The sequence below is a fragment of the Ruditapes philippinarum genome, unplaced genomic scaffold (assembly GCF_026571515.1).
Source record: "Ruditapes philippinarum isolate M1 unplaced genomic scaffold, ASM2657151v2 ctg941_1_1_1_1, whole genome shotgun sequence".
NCBI lineage: Eukaryota > Metazoa > Mollusca > Bivalvia > Venerida > Veneridae > Ruditapes > Ruditapes philippinarum.
In genome coordinates this window covers 282,790-308,212 of record NW_026862330.1, presented here as the reverse complement: position 1 = coordinate 308,212, position 25,423 = coordinate 282,790, and the positions used below count along the sequence as shown (strand labels likewise).

The 25,423-nt window shown below is 31.1% G+C and overlaps 4 protein-coding genes across 5 annotated transcripts; all 4 read left to right on the top strand.

The window, feature by feature from the left end:
* The first annotated feature begins 218 nt into the window (after nt 1-218).
* LOC132718695 (tripartite motif-containing protein 2-like) lies at nt 219-4,389 on the top strand. Its single transcript, XM_060702410.1, has 4 exons — nt 219-371; nt 704-2,474; nt 2,645-2,827; nt 3,176-4,389. The coding sequence occupies exons 2-4, from the start codon at nt 711-713 to the stop codon at nt 3,428-3,430; spliced, it is 2,202 nt and encodes a 733-aa protein (XP_060558393.1). The 5' UTR covers nt 219-371; nt 704-710; the 3' UTR covers nt 3,431-4,389.
* Nucleotides 4,390-6,867: 2,478 nt separating this feature from the next.
* Nucleotides 6,868-9,895, top strand: LOC132718694 (uncharacterized). 2 transcript variants are annotated; one of them, XR_009624134.1, is made up of 5 exons: nt 6,868-6,935; nt 7,475-7,576; nt 8,100-8,267; nt 9,089-9,208; nt 9,590-9,895. XR_009624134.1 is itself a non-coding variant. In XM_060702409.1 (4 exons), exons 1-4 carry the CDS (start codon nt 7,434-7,436, stop codon nt 9,726-9,728), a joined length of 570 nt encoding a protein of 189 aa, XP_060558392.1. In that variant the 5' UTR covers nt 6,967-7,433; the 3' UTR covers nt 9,729-9,895. The 2 variants fall into 2 exon arrangements, 1 of the variants encoding a protein (XP_060558392.1); XM_060702409.1 differs by lacking the exon at nt 6,868-6,935 and having other exon boundaries at nt 6,967-7,576.
* Nucleotides 9,896-14,720: 4,825 nt separating this feature from the next.
* Nucleotides 14,721-18,298, top strand: LOC132718677 (uncharacterized). Its single transcript, XM_060702392.1, has 4 exons — nt 14,721-15,387; nt 15,922-16,083; nt 17,069-17,176; nt 18,052-18,298. Exons 1-4 carry the CDS (start codon nt 15,236-15,238, stop codon nt 18,185-18,187), a joined length of 558 nt encoding a protein of 185 aa, XP_060558375.1. The 5' UTR covers nt 14,721-15,235; the 3' UTR covers nt 18,188-18,298.
* A 3,385-nt stretch (nt 18,299-21,683) lies between these two features.
* On the top strand, nt 21,684-24,919 carry LOC132718675 (uncharacterized). The gene is made up of 3 exons (XM_060702391.1): nt 21,684-21,843; nt 23,049-23,168; nt 23,418-24,919. Exons 1-3 carry the CDS (start codon nt 21,695-21,697, stop codon nt 23,569-23,571), a joined length of 423 nt encoding a protein of 140 aa, XP_060558374.1. The 5' UTR covers nt 21,684-21,694; the 3' UTR covers nt 23,572-24,919.
* Nucleotides 24,920-25,423: the final 504 nt, after the last annotated feature.

The following is a 25,423-nucleotide window of genomic DNA, read 5'->3' as shown; positions in this document are numbered from 1 at the left end:
TTCAAATACGCATAAATTTATTTCAAAAGGTAATGAAATACCCTTAGATTAACGATGTAAATGTTTTTCTTCTCTTTTTCTAAAGAAACGGACAAATCGATATATTCTTATTCAATGATGTTTTATATTTTCATTAAACTTCAGATACAAAATTAAAAGAAAACCCAAAACGATCAATAGATTTATAATTGAATCCACAGCATTAGAGTTTAAATTTTGACAACCATTCATAACGAACTTTATTACAAGGTGGTGAATGATGCTTTATGTATTATTTTGAATAGGAGTAGTTGGTGAAGTAAATTTAGTTTAAAAACTGGAATGAAATCGTAGTGAAATAATATAAATGGAAGAATAAACGTACATGAAAGGTATGATTTGTTTTATGTTATCAAAATATAATACATGCAATTTAAATGGTATAATTATATTGTGAGTACCGTGCAGTAATTGTGTAGTTTTTGAGTCCCTCAAAAGTCTGTACACGCCAATTTGCACATATTAAGCTAGATGTATTTCACGTTTTATTCTTTATTTTCATGATTTATTTTAAAAATCGCAGAAAAGCAGTTAATTCATTTAATTGAAGCTCCTTTTAGGAAAAATAGCCGTAACTTTAAGTGCCAATTTGTCATGCATTGACTACTAATGGAAAATTAAGCATTTTTATATAGTCATCGCCATATTATTATTAAAATTTCAGATTTAAAATGGCATCAACATCAAGAAGTCCGACGAAGAGTCCGGTTAAACCTAAGAGTACTCGGAGTGATATTAATTCAAGCACAGCATCTATTGCTGCTAAAGCTAAGGCACTAAAGAAAGCTAACAGCCCAACAAAGGTAACTTCGCAAGCTGAGGAGTTTGCAAGATGTGAATTATGTAAACATACTCTAGACAATCCAAAATCTTTGTCATGTATGCACTCCTATTGCAGAAACTGTCTGGTTACGTATTATACGGAAACAAAACAGTCTGACAACTCCGGTATCTTTTGTCCAATATGCCTACAATTAACTAAAACTACAAGCGACACTAAAAGCCCAGAGGAAGCAGTAGATAAACTTCAAACGAACGAATTCCTCCGAAGTTATCTAGAAGCTCTAAGACTCAAAGATCCTGATAAATCATGTGATACTTGCAGACGACAAAATCGTAAAACAGTTGCAGCGGAGTGGTGCAAAATGTGCCATGATGCACTATGTGACAACTGTGTAGGTTTTCATAATGCTCTGAAATCAACGAAGCAACACAGTCTAGTTCAACTGGCCAAACTGCGTAAAGAAGATATAGCTGATATCATATCTTCTCCGCTTTGCACAGTTCACGAAGGAGAAAATGTCACTAAATACTGCGACAACCATAAGGAAGTCCTATGTGAAAAATGCGTGGCTGGAAGTCATAAAACATGCAAAGGTGTATTAACGCTGAAGGAAGCTGTTTCAAGGAACAAACCACAGATAGATATAACAAACAGTACACTTCATGAAGAAACAAATCTAGCTACGTCTATATATGAAAACCGAACGAAGGCTGATAAATCTGTAGATGATGATCAGAATGATGTTTTAACAAAGATAAAAGATGTCAGGAAAAAGATAAACGAGAATTTAACTAAATGTGAGACGCAAATTATCCAAGAGCTTCACACCATGCACAACAAAGAAAAGGAAACAATCCGTGGTGAAACCAAAGAAGCACAGCGTATAAGAAAATCATCGGGAAATCTTCATGGTCTAGTAGAAAGTACAGAAAAGTACGGTACGGACAGTCATGTCTTACAAAACCTTCCAGATAATACTACACAAAGTCAATATTACAAGGAAAAACTAGGATCTCTTAATAGTCGCATCAAGAATACAAAAATAAATTTTGCTGTAGACAGCAACTTGGAAAATCTGATGAAGGGAATAAGTCGATTAGGAGAACTAAGGGTAATGTCCTCCTCAGCCCGGTTACCCACATCAAAGACTCTAATGACAGCAAGATCGGACTCGGATCCAGAAGATGAGTTGGACATAATGGGATCAAGGCGTACTTTAAAATCAGACACAAAGAGTATCAAAAGTATGAAGTCAGTACATTCATCAACAATGTACGCAAACTTAAAAGACGTTTTCTCTGCAAGTTCTCCGTCGGATAAAGAAACATGCTGGTTCACGGGAATCGTATGTACACCAAACGGTCAAACAATTTTGGTTGACAGAAACAACAATAAGCTGAAGATACTTAGCAAAGATCTGAAATTAGTATCAGAGACGGTTCTCGAAAGTCAGCCCTTTGGAATCACGATTATATCAGACTCTGAACTCGCTGTGACAATTCCACGGGAGAATAGAATAGATATTTTCAAAATTGGTGCTTCGCTTATCCTCAGCAAAAGCATTATGATATCTGACCGAGGATATGGAATATCTTTTGCTGGAGATAGATTTGCTGTTGCATGCTCATGTGCCTCACCACCATCTATAAAGGTTTGTCTGTTAACAGATTTTATCCTAAATTCTTAAGAAGGTAATTTAAATGAATGATTTATTGTGTACACGTCTCATTTGTTGTTGTTGTTATTAAGTATGAATATAAAGATAAGAAATACTGAAATTTAGTTTAAAGATATAAATTTAGTATGTGTATTTATTCGTAGATAATTGATATAAATGGGAAGGAAAAGCAAGAAATTCGCCCAGACGACACTTTCATTCCGATGTTGTTCAGACCTTGGTATGTGAAACTGAACTCTACTGGAGGGTTAATGTACGTTACTGACTGCCACAGAAGCCACGTGACATGTATATCCGGAATGACTATGAAACAATTTGTCTATAAGGTAAATTGTAAAAATTTACTTCATTGTATATCGCCGCTTGTTATTATCATTGACTTGTCAGCGTATTAAAATATTAAATGATGAACGAATTAAAGGAGAACGATCGGTTATTACAAGCACTCTGGTTCATGGTTCCCCCATTTAGAGTTCATGGTTCCCTTGTTTCGGGGTTACGTATTTCACCTGTTTACAGCTTACGAAAGTAACTTTTACAAAAACAAATTTTATGACATAGCTGATACTCGGATTGTCCTACTTAATTATCATGTATTTGTGAAAAAAGTCATCATTTTTATCATGGTTAATACTCGATAAGATTAACAAAATGCATTCCTTTTTCATTTCTAGGATAATAGTATGAATTCACCACGTGGCATTTATGTCACAAAAGATGGGCGTGTCATTGTTTGTGGTTTTGGATCTGACAATGTCCAAATCCTTGACAAGGATGGAAACTTGATATCTGAAGTGTTAAACAGGATTGACGACGTCATGGGACCTCAAGATATTGCTCTTACTGTCCCGGAAGACAAAATGATGATAACTTTTGATCCTTCTAGTGGAAAAAGTGACAAAATACATGTCTATGACATTAAGCTGTGAACATGTTTAGCTTTCTGTACATTTCTATTTCATTTTTGTAATTCAAAACATAAAAAAAGATTCGTACAGAAACATTTTATGTGTATATTCAACTTAATTGAGAGATGTGTGAATCAAAAATATCACAAAGCACAAAATGTACGACTGCGTGTAAATTTCCTTTCACTTTGCCATTTTATATTGAAATCGTTTCTTTACACGAATGTTTTATGCTGAAGTTTCTTACACCAAAAGATATGTTCATCATTTTTTTAGAACCGTCATGTTTTTTACTTTAGATAATTTACTTATGATAAAGCAAATGATTATCTTGTATATTAAACATGAAAGTTCTTATAAGGATAAGCACGGACTCTAATGTGCATGCATGAGAGTCACCATATATGTATTTTCACAAAATATCGACGTCACTGGCAGATATTTCCATATCAATTAGTTTATGAAGGTCATTACTTTATTCATGATTAAATGACATCTGTAAGTAGTGTAGATCTACTACAAATAGAGTACATGGAATGTGTTAGGTCTTGAGTGGTTTATGGTGTTCTGTGCTTCTTGTCATCTCATTTGGCGCCGATCTTTCACTGTTTTAATGCGCTTGTCACCGCACTCCTTTTTTACTTTGCGGATCGACGCTTGTCAGGCTCTGGCGTGGGATGGTCTTGTTCGGCGCTTGCTTTCATAATTTTTGATGCGTATGTACGCACCAGATTAATTTTGTTTTTGACCGAATATGAATAAATATGTTAATATTTAGCCGATCCTCATTTACAGATTTTATAAAAGTCTTCCATAATTTAAATGAATTAATGGTTTAATTGTATGTAAAATGTTTTAAGTGTTTGAAATTTAGATTAATGTAATTGTTATCAAAGATTAGTCTTTGATCAAATATGAGTTAAGTTGAGTTGAGTGGATTGGACAACACCATTTCACTTCACCTGACAAAATCACAAAACAGATATATGGAGAATAATAGGTTGGTGCCGTGGATGGAGAAAGTTTATCTGGCGAGACTTCGGCTCACCCAATTAATTCCGGAGCAGAGCCAGATAAACTTTCTCCATCCACGGCACCAATCTATTATTCTATTTATCCTGTCACCGTTTTTTAAGAATTTTATTAGGCAAACCACCTTTAATCACACTATCGGAAATGTTTCTATATAAACAAAGAAGGCCCGAAGCGTGCATTATTCTACAACAATGCACTCGCCGTTCTAATTATCTCCTTGTGTTTTTTCACATTGAGGGCGCCATTTTGTTTGAAAAATGTGATAAATAAATACAATTTTTTGTCGAATTTTGTTGTGAAAACTATCTAGAATGAAAGAAAATGGTCTAACTAAGAAAATGAATTCGAACACCAATATCTTTTATTTAGTCGTTAACGCTGTACAGACGTTTAAAGTCTTGTTTACGTGGCGTAACAATGTAGCGCCAAACAGCACGTGCAAAACAGTCAAATCAAGTACGCTATTTTAATGTCGCAAACGACATTAAGATTTACATTAATATCACTTTTAATAATTTTTATTTCGCTTGAAAAATTATAGAGTGAAATAAAATAAACAAACAAAGTTTAATCAACGTTTCCAAAATTCGTTATTCTACACACAGAAGTTTTAACGACAGTTTTTTTCATACCACTGGAACTGTAAAGAACGTTTCTATTGGAAACTCTGAGGCGAAAACAAATTTTACCACCAAACATAAAGTCGGACATTATAATAATAACTATATTTTTTCTTGAAAAGTAGTCCGGCAAATAGGTGCCCATTCATGCATACCACGTGATCAAGTGCCGTAGATCATTTAAAATATACGGCACCTTGTTTTCGGACCGAAATTGATACAAGTGACAGGATAAAAAAGATATTATGTAGATTTCAAAGAAGATGAAAACAGCAAAATTACCAGAAGAAAGCCGAAGTTACCCAAAGTCAACCAAAGTCCACTTCATAATTCTTAAATATTGTATAATCTAAGAAAGACAATTCAAACGACGAGTATTGTGACATGTTATTTTTAGTTGTCTCCTGTAAACTGTAGAATATAACCAAAAAAATATATATCTAAGATGTATAAAAATTGTATGCGTATTATTTAAAGTGTTAAATTGTATTTACAGCATCATGAAATGTCCTTTGAATTTTTGTAAGTTTTAAATTGACCTGCATCAATAAGACGACATTAACATGTAAAGAAGTGTGGCAAAAAAAATACATTGTATTTTGAATCGTGTTTAACCCCACGTATGTTTTCATAAATTTATAACTTTGTCAACGTGCAAGCCCCAAATCTAGGATACGTTTAAACAGGTGTTTATATTTGGAGGTAATTTAAATATTCTTCCTTATCTTGATGTGTCAAGGTTAACAAAAATATTTATTGTTTAATTACCGTATATATTTATTATATGATTCAATAGAATAGGCTTTCTGCTCAATTATGATAATTATGTGTTTGATTGTATTGAGAGTACATGTATATTATTGAAAAGACTCAATATGACTGGCAAAGTATTTCTTGCATACAAGACTGGCGTTTCCGTTAGTTATATCCATGCCGGAAATTTCATATGGCATAGGGTGTGCCAGATGAGTCGCAGGCTGTACGATGGCACGCTTAGGATGACGTAATTTTACCGTTATAAATGAAGATGTAATTTCATACGCTGTTGTACGAAAATAGTAAAGGTTGTAATGACATAAATTCCTATTGAAAATTAAGATAAATAATTTTAAATATAATGTAATAGCGTAAAATATGCAAGAAAAAATATCGGACATATGTTGGCGGTTCGGATCGGAATATCTGTCCCTCGGTAACCCACCCAATGGGTGGGTCACCTCGGGACGGATATTCCGATCCGAACCGCAACATATGACAGATATTATTAATCTAAAAGAATAATAGACCGTTACAGTGCCACACTTTTATACAGTTCGCAACTAGATTATCAGTTTTCTGAATGTATGACATTGAATAATTCTTAATCAAGCATTAAGGTCATATTTACATATTGAGTCTTTTTATCTATGTTATCAATTAATGCTGCTAAAATGCATATTGTTTTTCTGTTGTTGTTGTTGTTTTGTTTTTTTTTTTTTTTTTTTTGGGGTTTTTTTGGTGTTTTTTTATTTTTTTGCTTCTTTATTGTTTATTGACTGTCAGTTTGTTTCCGTTTATTTATTTATTTAGTTTCTTGTTTTATTACTTCATTTAATTATCTGTTTACAACTTAGATATAACTTTCAAACAAACTATTTAAGCATTTAAAGAAGTAAATATGGACACATGTGTCTTTGAATAAGAGGAAAAAAACAATAACAAGATATCGTTTGTACAGTATTATATACAATTCTTTCAAAGTAATCAAGAGTCAAATTTAAGACATAAACATTACTTACTTTGAAAGTAGATATATCAGTGTAAAAATATATATTCAAAAATGTTAAACTATTTTTAAAAGGTATAAAGTAAAACATAAAAAGGATAAAAAGGTAAAATATAATAAAGGGTAAAAGGTTAAACATAAAAGTAGGATAAAAGATAAATTATCTAAAAAGGGTAAAACGGAATGAAATAAAAGAAGGGTAAAGAGGCAAAATATCAAGGAAGAAAAAATATTAAAGAACTCTTTATACTGATATTAATTTTAAATAACAAAAAAAACAACTTTTTCCCAAGCATTATTATATGGTTAGAATGTGTTTGCTAATTTGTTATTAGGTTTCTTTCGTCACCTGAATAACAAAAATAATGATTTTCTCTTGGACATTGGTTTATGTTAACAGAATAAAATATGAAGCAAATTTACTTACAATATTTGATATATGTTTAAATAGCGATTTTTGCAGGTCAGTCAAGGCCTATAAATATAGGGAGGTGTATTTATTACCTTCAATCAGCTAGAAGTTGTGGTAAATGACACGTTGAAAATTTGATTCTACTGAACGAAATTGTGTTCTCAACAACTTGCGCAAGATTCTGTCTATGAAATGAATTTTAAAACATGTCTTTTAATTCTATATGCGCTTAGTTTTGTTAAGCTTATATCAAGCTACACTTTGCCAACAACTGATGATACTTATAAGCAAGATCCAGCCACTGTCTGTCATAATGGATATTGTGGAATAAACAGGTAAGAATTTTATTCATTGAAAGTAATTGTGTGTATTTTTTTCTGATTAGTATTGTCTTACAATTAGTGTGATAAAAAAGAGAGTAAGCGAAGGTTATGAAATAAAAGTTATATCATTAAAGAAAAGATTTTTTCAGTGTCATGTGTTTTAATTTTATCAAAAATATGCTTTAATGATACTGAAGGAAATAAACATATTTTCACAATTTCAAATGTTTGAAGCTTCAAATTCAAGATAGCTATGACGGTTAAATAAACAAAAAATAATTGAAATGAAATATTGCAATGCTTTTTTATTTATCATATATGAATTTTGCAAGTTTGTGTCGTCGGCAATATTATGTATCTATTTAAGTGAATAAATTGTTCAGCAATTTTATATAAAAAAAATTATCTTACATTTGATTTTCAGATTTACTCGTAACTGACTTTACAATCATAGTAAATCAACAAGTAGTTATTGCTTATAATATATAACTATCATTTCTCAAAAATAATAATGATAAGAATTTGTTATTTGTAGCTACACATACTTAAAGGAAGTGTATAGGGGATTATTTCATTCCGGGAAAGATCTATCAACGCTAGACAGAGTTAGCAATAAAGCTTTAAATAATCCTGAATATGCAGATGGACTTGAAAATCCTGAATTACAGCCTTATGCTGACGACGGCTCTATTTGTTGTTCAACGTGAGTAAATACATATGTTGCAAAATAATCAAAACTGTTAAAAATGTTTCAATAAAAATAAGTAATTAAAGTAATACATTGTAAATAATACAAGAAAGTTCAATTTTAATTCAATTAAGTACAAACATATATACGTGTAAATTGTGGTTGAAAATATCACAATATCTAATGTGATTACATCTTCAAAATAACAATTCATCTGAAAGAAAGACTGAAACAATAATGGATTAGTTCATGTACATTATTACTATTCAATATAATCACAGAGATGTACTTAAATGGAGATAAGCAATAGCGCCATAAACTTACAATTTGTATCAGGGATTCATTTTCAACATTATTGCAATATTTTCTGAGACCATGTTTGACACGGGAACATTTACGCCTCCATATTATCTAAAATTTGTTATGTCAATCAAAAGAAGTAACAAAAATGTTGCGAAAAATGTAAAATAAAAGCAATAAAGATTATGAAAATTTAAATATTCTCAGTAATGGATGAAAATGTAAACACATTTGCTTACAATAAACAAGATGGCGGAAATTGATCAACTCAAATGGTCAATGAATCTCGCGCAATAGATTTCGGGCCAGAAAAGAAAAAGTTTTCTATTTTTAGAGATTTCGTATCCCTATGTAATATAAGTTGATGATACCATTCATTACAATTCAGAACGTTACGTTAGCTTTAATTATCCTAAACAAAAAAAAAAATGAAAAACGTTTGAAATTGATAATGTGAATAGACTTTTGACTTTTGAGAGAGAAAAAATTCTCATTTTCAAACGTTTTTTGAAAATGTATGTCTTCATTTTCTACAGGCACATACAGCATAAAATCAACACAACCTTAACGAACGTAAACGGAGAAAGTATGAGTATTATTCATCTTACTAGTCAAGCCGACCCCAACTACCAATATATACCTCATGCTTCCTGCGTGTAAGAATAATACAAATTCTTTTTTATTCACTTTTTCCTATCTTCAAAAAATAAGTGCGATTCTGTATTCTGTATTTATCTATTTTATATTTTTTTTATTTTATAAATGGACTGCCTTATTCGACACCTGTGTTTCCATGACAGCTTTTATCTTAATCGTTTGCAAAATGTCATGTCATCCAAAAAAGTAAAATAATCGTATAAGTCAATGATGTCTATATCAACTTTACACTCGTTTGGTTTACTTTACTTAAATTCCTTGCAAAAGGTCATGCCATCAAATGAAGTAACATAATCGCATTAATTAATAATGTCTTTATCAAGTTTACTTTTATTTGGTTTACCATAATCCATTTTTAAACATTTGTTTTTCAATTTCAGACGTACTGGAAGTTGCCCGGGCGAATGCGTGATCGAAAATAAAATTCTTAGTTTATTAGCAATGAATTCAAGCAACTCCCTTCTGTTTGGATTTTTTGAGATACCAGGGTACTGCGCCTGCAAAAATTTCAGAAAATAAAAAATTGATACACCAAAAGACGTTGACACTTGATTTTTATAAGAGCTTTTTCTGTGATACAATTAATTCTATATACTTTACTGATATTTTCTGTATTTTATGCTAAAATAAACGTTTAAAAATGTAAACTGATTGTGGAATAAAACAAACAATATCACATATTTTAAGTCAACTTGTTTGTCTTTTTTTGTTGTTTTTAAATATCTGAAACGTTTATGCATTTCAATTTATAGTGACTTTGTTTAATTGCATGACTCAACGAACAGCTTCAAACATTGTATCGATTTTCAAACAGTATATAAACAGTAAATATTACATTTATATGTATTACAATAATATCATATTGACATTTTATGTGAACAATTATATACATGAACAAAATTCATGAACAAAATTACTATATTAATTTACAATTTGTTTACAAAAAGATAAAAAAAATGGAATGTGCGATCATTGCGTTCATGTATTATTGATAGAGGATACTGAATGGGTGTAGATAAATACTTAATTTATTGATCGAGATAAATAATATTGTTTTATTCAACGACTTCAATAAATTTAGTATTGAATCTACCGAATATATTTTTTTCTTTATTAAATAACTAAAGTAAGAGGGTATACAGTAAATAAAAGTCATTTTTATTTGTCTATCGATAACATTAGCGCGATTAGAATAATAAAAATGACGTTACGTAGTTTTATTACACTATATTGTAGTGCAATATCGTTTTATTAAATAGCTTTATAACACTCCTGCGCCGTGGTTTATGTGATAAAAACGCACATTAACGCATAGATACAAACATACAGAATTAACATGTTATCGGAACAAATGATTTTTTCAATCATAACAAACTGAAAGTATTTTTATGTAATTTTAAACGGAGGATATTATACAATCATTGCATAATGATAGTTCCCATCTCGGCATATAATTGACTTTAAATATACTTGTATTATGAAAATATTTGAATGATATTTGCATTCAATTTGCATATTATTGTCATGATTTTTTTCCTTGCTTTTTAGAATTTTTTAAACAAACACTTTGTTAAAGGAATGTTATTTTTACACCCTTAGCCAATTAATGAATAACAAATTTTGGCGTTGTCAAATATTTACATTTTAGTACTATATCATCTAACTAAAATTTGATGATGAAATATTTTTGTTTGCACGCAATAAGAGACTAAGTTTACTGACTGGGTGTGCATTAAAATTATGACGTCTTCAATTCACATTCCTGTAACCATTTTAAGTTTTAAGTGTTTAGTTAACAGATAAATGTAATGACATAGCTGAAATATGGTAAACTTTTTATGGGTTTGATTATTTTCGTTAGTTCAAATAAACAATCAATTTGTGTAGTGAATATTTTTGTCCTTTTAAATTATATGTATTAATAAAAAATGTATTATATTGAAAAGTGTGTTGTTAACACTAACAATAAAGTGACAAATAAGAATGTAAAATGCTTGAATAGAACAAGCAATAAAACAACTTAACGTCATCATGAACTACGTGTCAAAACACCGTCTTCTTTTGTGAAACATAATGACTCCGAAGATGTTAGATTTTAACTTGTAATTTATTGCGCCTTGTTTAGACGTACCAAGGATATGCTAAATCATTGTAGCTCTATGTACAGTCAGAGCAAGACCCAACTGTTTGTGCAACGTAAACATTTGCGTATTAGGCCATAAAATTGACAACTTGAAAATATATTGGTCTCTTTTACGGTACTTCTTTTTGAATTAAAGTGGCCACAAAAATGAATGGAATCCGGTAACTTTGTTTCCTTGTTTGAACACACTTACTCTGCTGTCATACTGAAGTCTTATTGAGAAGAATTTATTGTTTATTGACAAGATATTTCATCATATATTTAAACCTATTAAATTTACTGTTTTTAACTTATGGTAGTGTTAACCTTGATCTACTCGAAAGTTATAACACCTACTAAATATCTTACGGCTTTTTATTTGTCAGGTCAAACGAGATAATCGCAGTATTTTCCCATGGGATATTGTTTAAAAATGTTTTTAGAAACGATAGCATAAAGGAAATTATGGGTACTTTTCTATTTCATAAGCTCACGTAGACGATAACTCATTGTGAAAAAGAGATGCTGTTTTGTAGTACAATGTAATCTTAATCTAATATTATAATGAACATTTTTATTACTTCTGTATACTTGTATATATGACAAGCAACACAAAACAATTTTTTTTTTTAAATATCGAAAATTTTCAAATTGTGTAGTTTATATTAAAACTTTAAAAGTAGCCTCTGTCTTATTCTTGTTTCTTTCCCATTCTTTGTATTGGTTGAGAGACTAATGTACAATGGTACGATTGGCTTTTTAGGGTTTATGTTCTAACCCTATATATTGGTTTCGAAAAGAAGTAGATTCAACAAACATTTTATACAAATCGATAAACTCAAAAATTGGAAAAAAAGAAATACAGATATTAATCCTAATTAGATTTTTAAGCTGCACGGACGTTTACAAACAGATTAAGTGATAAAGTGTGCAGTAATATAACGTCACGACCCAATCATAAATACAAAATTTAGCAATTAACTTACCCTAATTAAATGAATTATAAATTTGCTTGTGAAAAGTTCTTGTTTTTACAAATAAATTCCTAAGAAAAAGAATTGGGTATAATAATTTTGAATTGTAGTGTCCTTTTTAAATTGATTAGCGCGAAGTACTATGTGTTACAGCGCAGATTTATCCTAAAAAATTTCCTAGCCGGTATATAAATTGATAATCCGACAATTTGCGGTATTTATTATTAACATTGTTTTGTGTATTTATTATTCACGTATTTATAACCTCTTATTGATGCAAAAGGTTGGCCTCGTTGATATATAGATCTACAAAAACAATGTATAAATAACTGTGATAATACAGCCAGACACCAAACTTACCTTGTTTTCTTTGTGATGAGAAGATAACCGAATAAAGAAATATAAAATAACCTGGGGTGATTTTTATCATAATTTCGTGGTATACCCACGTCATTCGATGATTTTTTTTTATTAAAACTAACGATGAAAACATAAAGTATTTATTACAGGGAAGGGTTTATGGCATAAAAAGTGTCTACGAAACACTTCCGTATCACGAACAATTACGAACTTGAATTTATTTTCGCCCATTAAACCAAATAATAATGATGCATCATCATCATCATCATCATCATCACAAACTAGGACAAGTGAATTAGTTAAACGAATTGTGCATAACATATTTGTAAGATTGTATCAATAGACAAACTTTCTATATTTAATATCCATCTAAAGCAAAACTATGATCTTCTTCCTATGTCGATTGATTTTTCTATTATAATTAAAAAGCTCTTAAAAGGTATGAAAAAACCAAACGGTACATGTATCTATCTAAAAGCGCTGTTTTGTTGTTTTTTTCTTTTTTTTTGTTTTTTTTTTCCATATTTAGTGACATATATAATCAGTTCAATATTTCAATATATATAATCAGTTCAATAAAAACAAACGCTTTTCTTTAGCTTTAGCTCTTGGCGTTATGTCTTCTTCAGAAAATAATGAAGTTCATAAAATAACATATGACGCAACGTTCGTTTAACTATACGCTAAACGGAACGTGACGTTAACGCGAAAATAAAAACTTTGTCAAATAAAAGCGGATACATCTCACTACAGTTATGGAGCAGTCCCTCTAGACGCTTGCAGAAATTATGATCACAAAGTAGAAATATATAGCATTTTTCGCCGATTCTGACAGTTTTGATTCATTTTCGTATATAAATCGGCGTGAAAAGATGAATTAGATGTTTCGAAATGAACTTTGGCGGTTGAAAAGGCGATGCTTTAACATTTAATCATTCAAACGCCTTGTCCGATATATAACGGAATACGGAATTCTTTTTTTAACAGTTAACTCATTTCTGCTTGAGCATGAGCATTTTGTGAGAAATGACTGCTTTTAATTAAAAAGGGTCCCGTTATAAGTTCAAATTGCTATTAAACTATAAAACTGCTTCAATACTAATTAAACTTGGCACAAATGTTGACTAGACCATTGTCTTTGCAACAAGAGGCTCAGTCTTAAACTTCCTGTTACCAGGGCAACGAGACGACTCTAAAAATTGCCAAAACATCACCATTTTGCGTTGATTTTTTCCACCAAAATTGACTCAAAGTGCTGCAACTTCTCAATGGATTGATATAGTGTCAAAAGCTTTTCAGCGTTGGTTACAAGTTACCTTATGATCGACCTGGGGTCATTTTTTGCCTCTCACAAGTCCAAATTTGCAATGTGCAGCGTTGTCGCCCTCCTTCAAACCCTCAAACAAAAGGGGGCACATCCCTTCTGGCTACCCCCTGATGTATCTTTTGGATAGGGGGCGGTCACTTCTTAAACAACATTTCTCCAACAAAAACAAGTGTTGGGGGCCTAAATAAGGCATTTTTTTCACCATTTGAGACAACAAAAAAGGGGTGTGTGAAAAAGGCGTTAAAAGGCGTGTATATCTGCAAATGGGTTATATGTAGACATATGGACAAAATGAAAACTGAATTTATGTTAACTTTGCATGATTTGAGAATATGAGAAAAGAAAAGTTTATTAAAGGAGAAAGGAAAAGTTTATTAAAGAAACACATGTGGGTCAACCAACTTTTTTCGGGTTATAAGATATATATAAAATAACTTTACACTATTACATTTAGTTAACATTTAGATAAAGAACTTTTTAATAATAGTTGTAATACTAGTTATATTCTTATGTTAAACACGATAATGAAATTTTGTTATCTTCATTATTTTAGATAATGTGTCTAATTTTTAGTTCATTGCACACTTAGATAATAAATATGTAATTTTTATACAAAATACAATGTTTTGGTTGACATATCAGATAAACGGCTTAGCCGATTATACCACAAGGCATGTTTAATATACATTGAATTATCTACGCATTTACTTTGGATGTATGTGGTTTGATGAAAACAACATTCCGTTAATGTTAAATGAATATAGCGAAATGACTTCTTACAGATAAACTAAAGATATGTATTTTTATTGATTTCATTTTTACATCAGATTTTTTTTATTTTGTGGATTGAGCAATCGTATTTTTTACGTACAGGTGGCAATAACAAAAAATTTAGCTGGAGATTGTTACGGTAGGTTGGTAATTGATGAAACCAAAAATATTAAAAGCAGAATGTGGGCTATCTTGATGTTAACTTTGTCATTGATTGTTGGTTGATTGCTGAGGTATAAGAATTAATTAAAGTAACCTTACATATTTTGCATATCTACATATTTTACACGTAATACATCAACCCGACTGGAAAAGAGGAGGGACCTTTGAGTCAATTATCATATACATTTGTACGTCAAGGTTGTTAAGAAAGTAAACACGTTTATATTCATTTAATATAATCATTTTATACGTTGATAGTAAAAGTTGTTAAAAACGGTCTTTTTATATAGTTAACATATTTTGGTCTGTTATGGCTACTTGGTTTAGAATTTTTATTATATTAGTGATTATTGCGTGTTGTGCATCTGATTACAGAAAACTTGGTCGTCTTTTAAAAAGGACAAGACAGCCGAGCACAAGTGAGGCAACACTATGCCAAGAGTACACGTGTGGAAAATACAGGTAAGTTAAGTAATACACTCTACTTCTCCGTTAATCTTATAAAGTTTTAGATTTTCATGTAGGTTTAGCACTAGATTTTTTGAACTAGTTGAAAAGAAATCTCATTATGCTTCTGGCGAACAAAATATTGTTTTATTTCACAAGATAAATAAATTTAATATTGAATATACACGAATATATTCTTTGTTTTATCACATATCCAAAATAAGAACGGTTAACAGTTAAAACGAATTATGTTTCATTGACGCGCATAAAGTGAAATGCGTATATAACGCTAATTGTTTTATTACGTAATTGACGTCACGTCAAAGTGTTATTTACTCTTGTATAATATTGTTTTGTGTAAAGGGCTTTAATACTTTCTTGTGTCGTAATTAATGTAAAATGAAAATCAGCCATTAACACATTTTGATCGGTAAAACTGTTAGATAAATATAAAAATTTGATAGAGAACAAATTGTAAAAGTTCTTTTAGTTTTTATTAAAATAAGTTATTTAAGGGTTAAAACGTTGTGTCATATATTTTAATTTTAGTTACAGTTATATATCATGGCGATTCCCAGGTCTATTTTATTCCCGTGAAGAGGCTAAGGAAAAATGGACACAGTTTAAAACAACAAGACAGAACTATTTACAGAAACAAGATGTTCACCTTCCAGTTGGGTTGTTAGGTGACGGTGATTCATGCTGTGAGACGTAAGTAGCCTCTTAACGTATCTTTATAACTTTTTATTCCAAGTTCAATAACATTTCCATGCTATTATCAAGAGTATGTTAATCTAAATAAAGAAATCATGGTACAACATGTCGTTTGATTGTTTTCCTGATTATAAGATATATTCGTTTAACCATGTACAAGGGTAGGCCAATATGTAATGCAATATGGACAATAAATTAAATCTAAGAGCAAGTATTTTACAATTTTCAGTTTCAACACTAAGATATGATTTACTGCTACTACAATACTAATTTTCAGACATTTATTCCAAAGTTTAAAATGCTCACCGAAGTCCTCCTTATGTAAACCTTTGAATACCTGAAAGAATACCCGACCCAAGTCAATTTCTACCAATGAACGATGCCCTGTAAGCAGTTTTAAGGAAAGAGGAATTAAGTCACATGGTGCCAAATGCAGGCATTTCATACCAGTCGATAAACGAACTTGATTGAAGTAATTTTTAATTCTTTTCTGAATACGATATCTTTATTATTCTTGTTGTGACAGAAAGGCCTCAGAACGGCCATAGAAACAGGAAATTGAAAAAAGTTTCACGGGTATTGAAAAAAGTAAAACGTGAAAACACTTGTCAATCGCTTGACGAACATTTTAAGTGGCCCTAATCTTATTGATACATATGCGTATTGCCTTAAATAGCGAAACCTGCTTTCAACACCAGTCACAATATTAGAAAAAAATCAGCGACTCACATATTTAGAAACATGTTCAGTAATTTCCAAGCGCATGGAATCTGGCAGTTATTCGCCTAACGTACAAGTGATTCTCCAGTATATTTTTACTTTATGCTCTTAGAATTAACTTCGAGAGAACATTTGTTCCACGATTCACCTTCTTGTAGCAGAAACAATAATTCGTTTTATCCAAAGTGGTTGTTTTCTTTTCATTGGGCGCAAATCGAGCAAATAATAAAACTGTGCGTGATGATTTTAAACTTTTTTTCAGGAAAGTACAGACATTTATAAATACGACGATGAAAAACATTTATGGACAAAAAAAGTTTATTGTACATATGCCTCCAAAATATCAGTTCGTACCTCATGGAAGTTGTTTGTAAGTAACTTACTTTGTAATGAATATCTATCGAGCTTAATACTAAACACTGTTGCATTTTACTTTTTTATGTACCAACTTGTTAACCTTAATGTTAAACACAAATACTAAAAAAAGATATAACAGTTTCTAGAGGCCATATTTTTCATCTCAGATAACAATGTAAAGACAAATACCGTATCAAATTGCATGAGTTAATTGATAACAACACACAAGTTTGTTACGGGCAAGTATCGGACGATTGTTGCTAATTTTATTTACTGGCACTGAGGTTTTGTGTCCTGTCGTATTTGGTGTCCTATTGGGTTTCTTGCTTGTAATCCTGTGATGGGAGAGACGTTCATTGAGTGCCGCCCTTTCTTGATGATCTTATTTTTCAAATTTTTACTAAACTGTCTACTCCTTCCCAATCAATCACATAGATAGTTCAGTGCGTATGACACAAGCGATGTTAGTAATAATGTATTGAACATGTTTACAGCATGTAAAATTTGAACATTTGATCTCTAGACCTAGTAAGCGTAAACTTTTGTAAGCTACCATAATATAGTCAGAGTGTGGTTGTGATAATATAAATAATGTCAAACGTACCTTGAGGAGTATAAACGCAGTATCACCTATCTCTAATATATGGTTTAGTTACAATGAAAATAATAGTTATATTTTACTTATAGTTTGACTGTATAAAACATACATTAAAATATCGTTAAGGGTTTTTCTAATTCATTTTGTTGTCTTTCAACATTTAAGGTTTGAAAATATCATCTCGAAATGACAATGGCTAAGCACAGAAATAAATGCAAAAATTAAGAATGATTGTGTTCACACAAATATAGGGAAGCTTCTAACTTGCCATGTATTGTCTTTGATTTCAGGAGAAGTGGTATTTGTGACGGACAATGTGTAGTTGAACCAGTGATCCAAACAATTTTGACTTTTAACTCAGCCAGTTTAGCTCTTGAATTTGATCAATTTGTTGTTCCTGGATATTGTTCATGCAAAGCATCATGAGTGCTGTTGTTGATATATACTTCACACTACCATTGAATGATCACACTTTTCATGTATTTGATAATGTTTAAAACATACGAAAATATTATAAAATATATAATTCATTATTAACGAACTGTATCATTCTGAATGCATTATAAACGCAACGTACCCTGTCGTGTTTGGTGTCGTATTGGGCTCCTTGCCATTAGTCATGTGTTGGGAGATACGTTCGTTGAAAACCGCCCTTCCTTGTTGATTTTGTTTTCATACATGATATAAACACTTTACATAATATTGCAAAATATGAACTTTTACACAATATGTTTGTTGTGTCAAATAACAGTTGTGTGAATGTTTGTTTTAGGATCTGAGCCACGTACCTGATTATCTGATTCAACTTAGTCTCGATTTCAATTCATTGAATACTGTAAAGTCCAAATTAGTGATATCCGGAGAAAATACAGCTCGTCTGATATTTTTGAAACCCTGCAAACTCCATGTTAATCAATGCTATAACGGTGCACTATCCTGTATATCCCGTAACGCAGGAACGTGCAAATAACGCAGGAATTGTGCAAAAGTAACGCAGATTTGTGCAATTTAGTGGCTTAAGCGAGCACCGCGGTAAGTAAATGGACCAATATTTTTATTGTACGCCAAAACGGACGAAATGAGTTAGCACATACGGTTGCTTAGACATTAACCTCATCAAAAATATTTCCAATAAAATGTTCATTTTTCAAGATCATTCGTGAAAATGACAAGCTGATTAGCGTTTTGATGGCAATTTTTAGTTTCGTTGATATTGTTAAATATATTAACATACATATTACTTTATGATTTTTTATATTCGGTGTACCTGAGACATTTTCCAATCTACTCGTGTCATATTACACTTAGTTTAGTAGACAACCATTTTTACGAGGTAACACCGAATTCGTGAATGAAGCACTGAAGCCACAAGAGTTATCTTATTAAAAATAGCTAAATCCTATTTTACCAGTTTTCTTCTATTGTTATATGACACATGTAGTTTAACAAATGTCTTAGGTATACAGGATGTGACAAAAAAAAGTTTTTAATTTTTAATGCGTTAAATGTACATATTTATTTGACGAAACACAAAAGTCACCATTAAAACAGTTATCGGGCTGTCTTTCTCTCGAATGATCTAAAAAGTAAACATATTCCTGACAAAATTGTAATGCTGGTTAAAGTATAATGTCGTACAACCGTATGCGCTAATTCATTTCTTTAAATTTTATTTATAAAATAAAATATTTTGGTTCCTTTACTTACTATGTTATTTGTTTTGGCAATAGCGTTGCAGAGAGTGGGCGTTACTTTTACCTTAATTGCACATTCCTTCGTTACTGCATATGCACGGTGGTACATGTATTACCATGTAGATATTCACTAAGGTATCGACTGTCGTGATGATGTGGTTTAATTTGCCCGTCTAGAATCTGCCGCCTAAAGGATTATTCTAATACTCCTTACAATCCGTTAGTTTTTCTATCACTTAATACCGGCTCGCATATTTCCAAGTGATTGTACAAAATTTTATATAGATCATACTACACGTATAAAGCAGTAAAATTTACTATGCTTTGAGTCCATGTTCACAATGGAATTTCGTTACATTTGTGTTCCCTTTATTATCTAATGTATAGTAAACAACACTCTTTTAAAAAAGTAACTATCTTTGAGTAAATTGACAACAACAAAACGATACGCTGTACACTTTTTCTTGAAGTTTTGCAAAATCATTTGAAAGGAAGTAAGCTACATAAAAAAGAAGAAAGAACTAAGACCTTACTAACCTTGTGAATTATCTACCATTAAATGTGTATAACTTTTCAAATTCGAATGCAGATAACTCTAAAACGAGTTCGGTGACCACTTAAAAGGATTCTGATATATTATTTTAAGGCAATGCAAAGTTTTAACATTTCTATTATACAGTATCTGTCTATGTATAACTGAAAACAACTTACAACAACATTAACCTCACAAAAGATTTTTTCTGTACATATTTTCAGTAGTTTATGCTCGTTACATAGTGTCAACATGGATTCAACAGTACTTCGACACATTAATAGTTTTTGATTTCGTTTGTGCTCGCGATAACAAAAGCGTAAAAAACGGTGCAGCGTGCAAATGACAAAGACGTAATACTAAACAAAATAGACAATAGCATGTGTCTTAATGGACCTTTATAGTGTTTACAGTTTAATGTACATTGGTTAACTTGTTATCCAGTTGCTAAACTAATATAATACATAGTCACTGGTTGACCTGGTTTGCACAAAAGAACACGTGGTTATGTTTGTGATACTGTTTGTGAGCAGTTGATCTTGCAATGAATGGAAAGGGTGTGGCTAAATGTTCCGCTGCAAAAAACTGGAAAGGTCCATCACCCGCTTTTCTGAAATTTTATCGGCATAAGTGCATATAATGCGTTATATATTTTATACTGGGGCTTTTATGTGAGCTTCAGGGACAGCCAATGTTTTACCTTTATATATCTTAGGGGCTTTTTGTAAGTGGTACATTTCCACTTGCCAAGTGGTTTATAGATCATTTTCCAAACTTGAAGTCAATTATTCTCTTTGATGTCCAGTTATTTGGAGTACTTTTAGAGGTTATAAATAATAAATGGACAAGTCTCAAATGTATTTAAACTGTTCGAATTCATTCTCTTATTCATATTCAAATCATCGAATAGTTCTTTGGAATCATCAAACTTTGCTGAGTTAAAAATCTTACGGAAATGAAATTGTTACCATGTGCTTTGAAGATAAATTTATTTATCAGTTACAGTATTTATTTCGCTTTATGTTTCCCCATCAATTTACCACCACGATTTAAAGCGAATTACTTACAGGATTGTCTAAAAGGCCCATGTGACATAAAAACAAGGTAAGGACGTTTCTTATTTACGGAAAGGGAAGCATTACATCGCTGATTCGAGGATACGGGAACTCGGAATAGTGAGGGTACTTTATATTTTTTAAAAATATACGATTAAAAAGCTTAGTATGAATAGCGCTTATATTGACATATATTGAAAGGCTCTCTTCTTTGAATGTTAATCGTCCTTGAAACAGTAACATTCATTTTCAAATTTATAAAATTATTTCATTTAATCTATTTGACCTTAGATTTTAAACGTTTACAACGCCTCTAAAGTAGAGATGAGCAATAACTTTAAAGAAAAAGAATTAGTGATCAAAAATAGTGATTTCCTTACGAATTGATAATGCCACTATTTATTTGTAATTAATAGAACCCAACATGGAATTTTATAAACCGATTTAAGCGTTAAGTGTTCAATAATAATCTCTCACTTATGAAAATGAATTTGTCAACATAGCATAACATTGCCACTTTGATTTGTGTGCACAAGTTGTCATAGCTTATGACCCAATAATTTACTACAATAACTAATATGTGTAGTAATTTATTGGTAAAACTATATGATATTATGTTACTGACAATTTCAGAACTGACAGAGATATAGAAATGTTGAAAGGCATGTTCTTTTCAGAAAAAGAAATTGATGCATTTGATAATACCGATAACGCAATTCAACACACACCATTAGATAGGGAAGAACTTCATAATACAAATTCTGAACGAACAATGCACGACGGGGACGTTTGCTGTCCAACGTATGTATTTTCTCCTATTTATATGTTTGATTTGTTCATGTTTTAAAAAGTTTGCTAGAGGGTATTTCAGGAATTATAAGCTGGGGTTCCCCCTTGTCATATATATACATGTATCTATGTATCTATCTATGTATCTATCTATGTATCTATGTATCTATCTATGTATCTATGTATCTATCTATGTATCTATCTATCTATCTATCTATCTATCTATCTATCTATCTATCTATCTATCTATCTATCTATCTATCTATCTATCTATCTATCTATCTATCTATCTATCTATGTATGTATCTATCTATCTATCTGTCTGTCTGTCTGTCTGTCTGTCTGTCTGTCTGTCTGTCTGTCTGTCTGTCTGTCTGTCTGTCTGTCTGTCTGTCTGTCTGTCTGTCTGTCTGTCTGTCTGTCTGTCTGTCTGTCTGTCTGTCTATCTATCTATCTATCTATCTATCTATCTATCTATCACCTACCTACCTACCTACCTACCTACCTACCTACCCACCCACCCACCTACCCACCTACCTACCTACCTTCCTACCTACCTACCTACCTACCTATCTATCTAAGTTGTATTTAAAACAGATTAATCGAAAACCATAAAGAACGCCCAACTAATAAGTATAGCTCGGTTTGAAAAAGTCTTTTCGTATTACTTTAGAATAATACAAAAGATTGAAAATATCAATGAAGTCGCAGCACTTAATATCTGAAATGGACTTGTACATCTTTCAAGCAAGACAAAATCATTTATCATTTTAAGGGAAAATCGAAAAACGCACTGACTGAATAGCCAACTATGCAGACGGCGATCAGACGGCATAGACTTTGATAGGCTGGCTAGCATAGGCTGGTCTTTGTCTTCACTGGTCGCAAAAGTAATATAATTTGCTGCCCAGCAGTCTAAGCACAAAATAAATAAATTTGCAAGAAGTAATGATAGCAGCAAATCAAAACTATTTCAATTATTTAATCGATAATGTTTTTTATGCCTTGAAATATTTGATTTATGCCTTGATTATTTGCATTGAAACTGGGAATAAATGGAACGTTTTACAAACAGATCTTGCTTTAAGTTTTGTGAATTATTAACAACAGTTAACGAATTGTTGCAATGTTTTTCCATAAAGATTTATTGCGTAAGTAAATGTTTCGGTTATATTGTAATAAAAGCCAATAATGTTTAAATGTTTTATATTCTCTAGGGAAATAAAGCATACATACGTTAAGAAGATGTTTAACATTCATGATAGAATGATGACGATAGTGAATCTCACCGTCGATTCCAAGACAATGTATCAGTATATGCCGCTTGCTAACTGTTCGTAAGTATCTTAATCAAAGTTTGTAAACATTAAGTAATACCTACATATATCATTCTATGTTTTAATTAATAAATGACGCACCTTACTTGGAAATGATATTTTATAAAATGATGTCAAGTGATTTATTCTACATGAATGAATAAGAAACATATATTAAATATAGCTAAACAGGTCTTTTAAAGGGGTGGAGTTATATAATTATATGATAAATAAACTGCCTTTGTTCAAAAACAAAATGCTATATTTCAGGGGAAAAGGGAGCTGTCAAGGAAAATGTACGTTAGAAAACAAAACCATTACACTCCTAGGGTACGATGAAAACAACAACTTCCGATTTGATCTATTCAACATACCAGGGTACTGTTCATGCAAGAATTCATATGACGATTTCAAGGTCGTATAAATTCTTACCACCTGATCGTCAGAGTTGGCCAGTGACAAATAAACTCAAAGTTATATTGGAATTGAAACAGAGGAGTTTAAAAGAAAAAAAAACATTTAAAGTTAATTGTTACTAGCCGTACAATGGCAAAGTGTGTAAAATGAGTTGTCGAAAAACGTAATGAAAATAAGACAAGAAGATAAAAGTTATTATTATTTAAACAGACATAAAATGACTGGAAGATGATTTAGCATTTCTGAAAAAAGTTTTGCGATACGGAATAGATTGATAAAATACCAGTATGCAAAAAATGTGTACATTTAAAAAGAATATTTGGTCTTTTGATAAAGAGATGATATCAGACAATTATAAATAAAAAAAAACATTTTATAAGTATTTCTGGACAAATTGCAGTGGCATTTTCTTGGCACTTTCTTGTTGACATGATTAAAGCTTGATTTGAGTATTATGTCTAATAAAAAAAACTTTTGAGTTTATTGAACTGCATGTTTGACAGATTCAAAAGTGATTTCAAAACATGTTTGTTTTCTTATTTCTCTTTAAATGTAATTGTAATATCAATGCTTGTTTCGTTTGGGGGTTTTGTGAGTATTGCAAAGTTTCTGATCTTCTTTTTCCTCTCTTTTATATTTATATTGTGGTTTATTACATTTTTTATTCTGTTTTGCTTGCTTTTTTGTAAATCGATGATTTAAACACTGATCATAAAGACAGATAATATGGGATACTTGAAATGGAGTTTTTATTCAAACCATCGGTAATGAACTATGTCACTATTTATTCAATAATTTCACAGTTGTGTCGAGTAAATTGACCCTTTTGTAGTTTTGTTAAAAAACAAAAATTAGAAATATTGTATTGCTATCATACTTATTTCATGTTTAAATTTATGTTTACTTTACTAGTAACTTTGTATTTTTAGGTTATTTATTGTCTTGATAAAATAAGATTTTAAATAAAATGAAAAATAACACACGTAGTTTTTATGATTTTGTAGTAGCTTTTTGCATTATCAGCAATGTCATGTGACTGAGATCCATGCCTCCTGTTTATATCTGAAAATAGTCTTGGTGTTAAATATTTATGGCTTGTTGTTTACCATGATCGATATATATAAATGTAATTGACCCATTAACAAATCAGGCTTTGTATATTCATGACAGTCTTTTTCTTTATGAAATATTCAAATTTATAAAGTGTTAAAGTAAAATTATGCCCATCCTTGTGTAAAATGCTTTAATCTCAGAAATTTATCGAAATGTAATAAAATATCTACCGAATATGTCTAATTTGAATAAAAGAATGAATACAATATGTATGAGAAGCTGTGTTCCCTATTACAGGTCAAATAAAGTTGGTATTTTCTTAGAAGAAACTGCCAGTGTTTTTTGGGGTTTTTTTTGTTTTTGTTGTTGTTTTTTTTTTCATTTACACGATATATCACCCAAAGTGTGTAGATTTGTTTGTTTGTTTTGGGTTTTTACGTTACATCGGCACAGTATAGGTCATATCGCGACGTTCCAGCTTTACTGGTGGAGGAAGACCTCAGGTGCCCTTCTGTGCATTATTTCAGGCACGAACGGGTACCCGAGTAGAACCACCGACGTTCCGTAAGCTAGCTGGATAGCTTCCTCATAAAGTGTGTAAAAGTGTGTAGAATTTCCAACAATTATTATAACAAATCTACTTTTAATGAAATCATGTTTATTTTAAATTTACAATAGGCTGTTAAAGAATTATCAACATTTTCTAATATCAAGTTTGAGCATAGTATATCTTTAAAACTTGTTACCCAAGGAAAAAATATAAAGTGACAGTGAGGAAAAACACGTTAATAACTGTTGATGGCTTT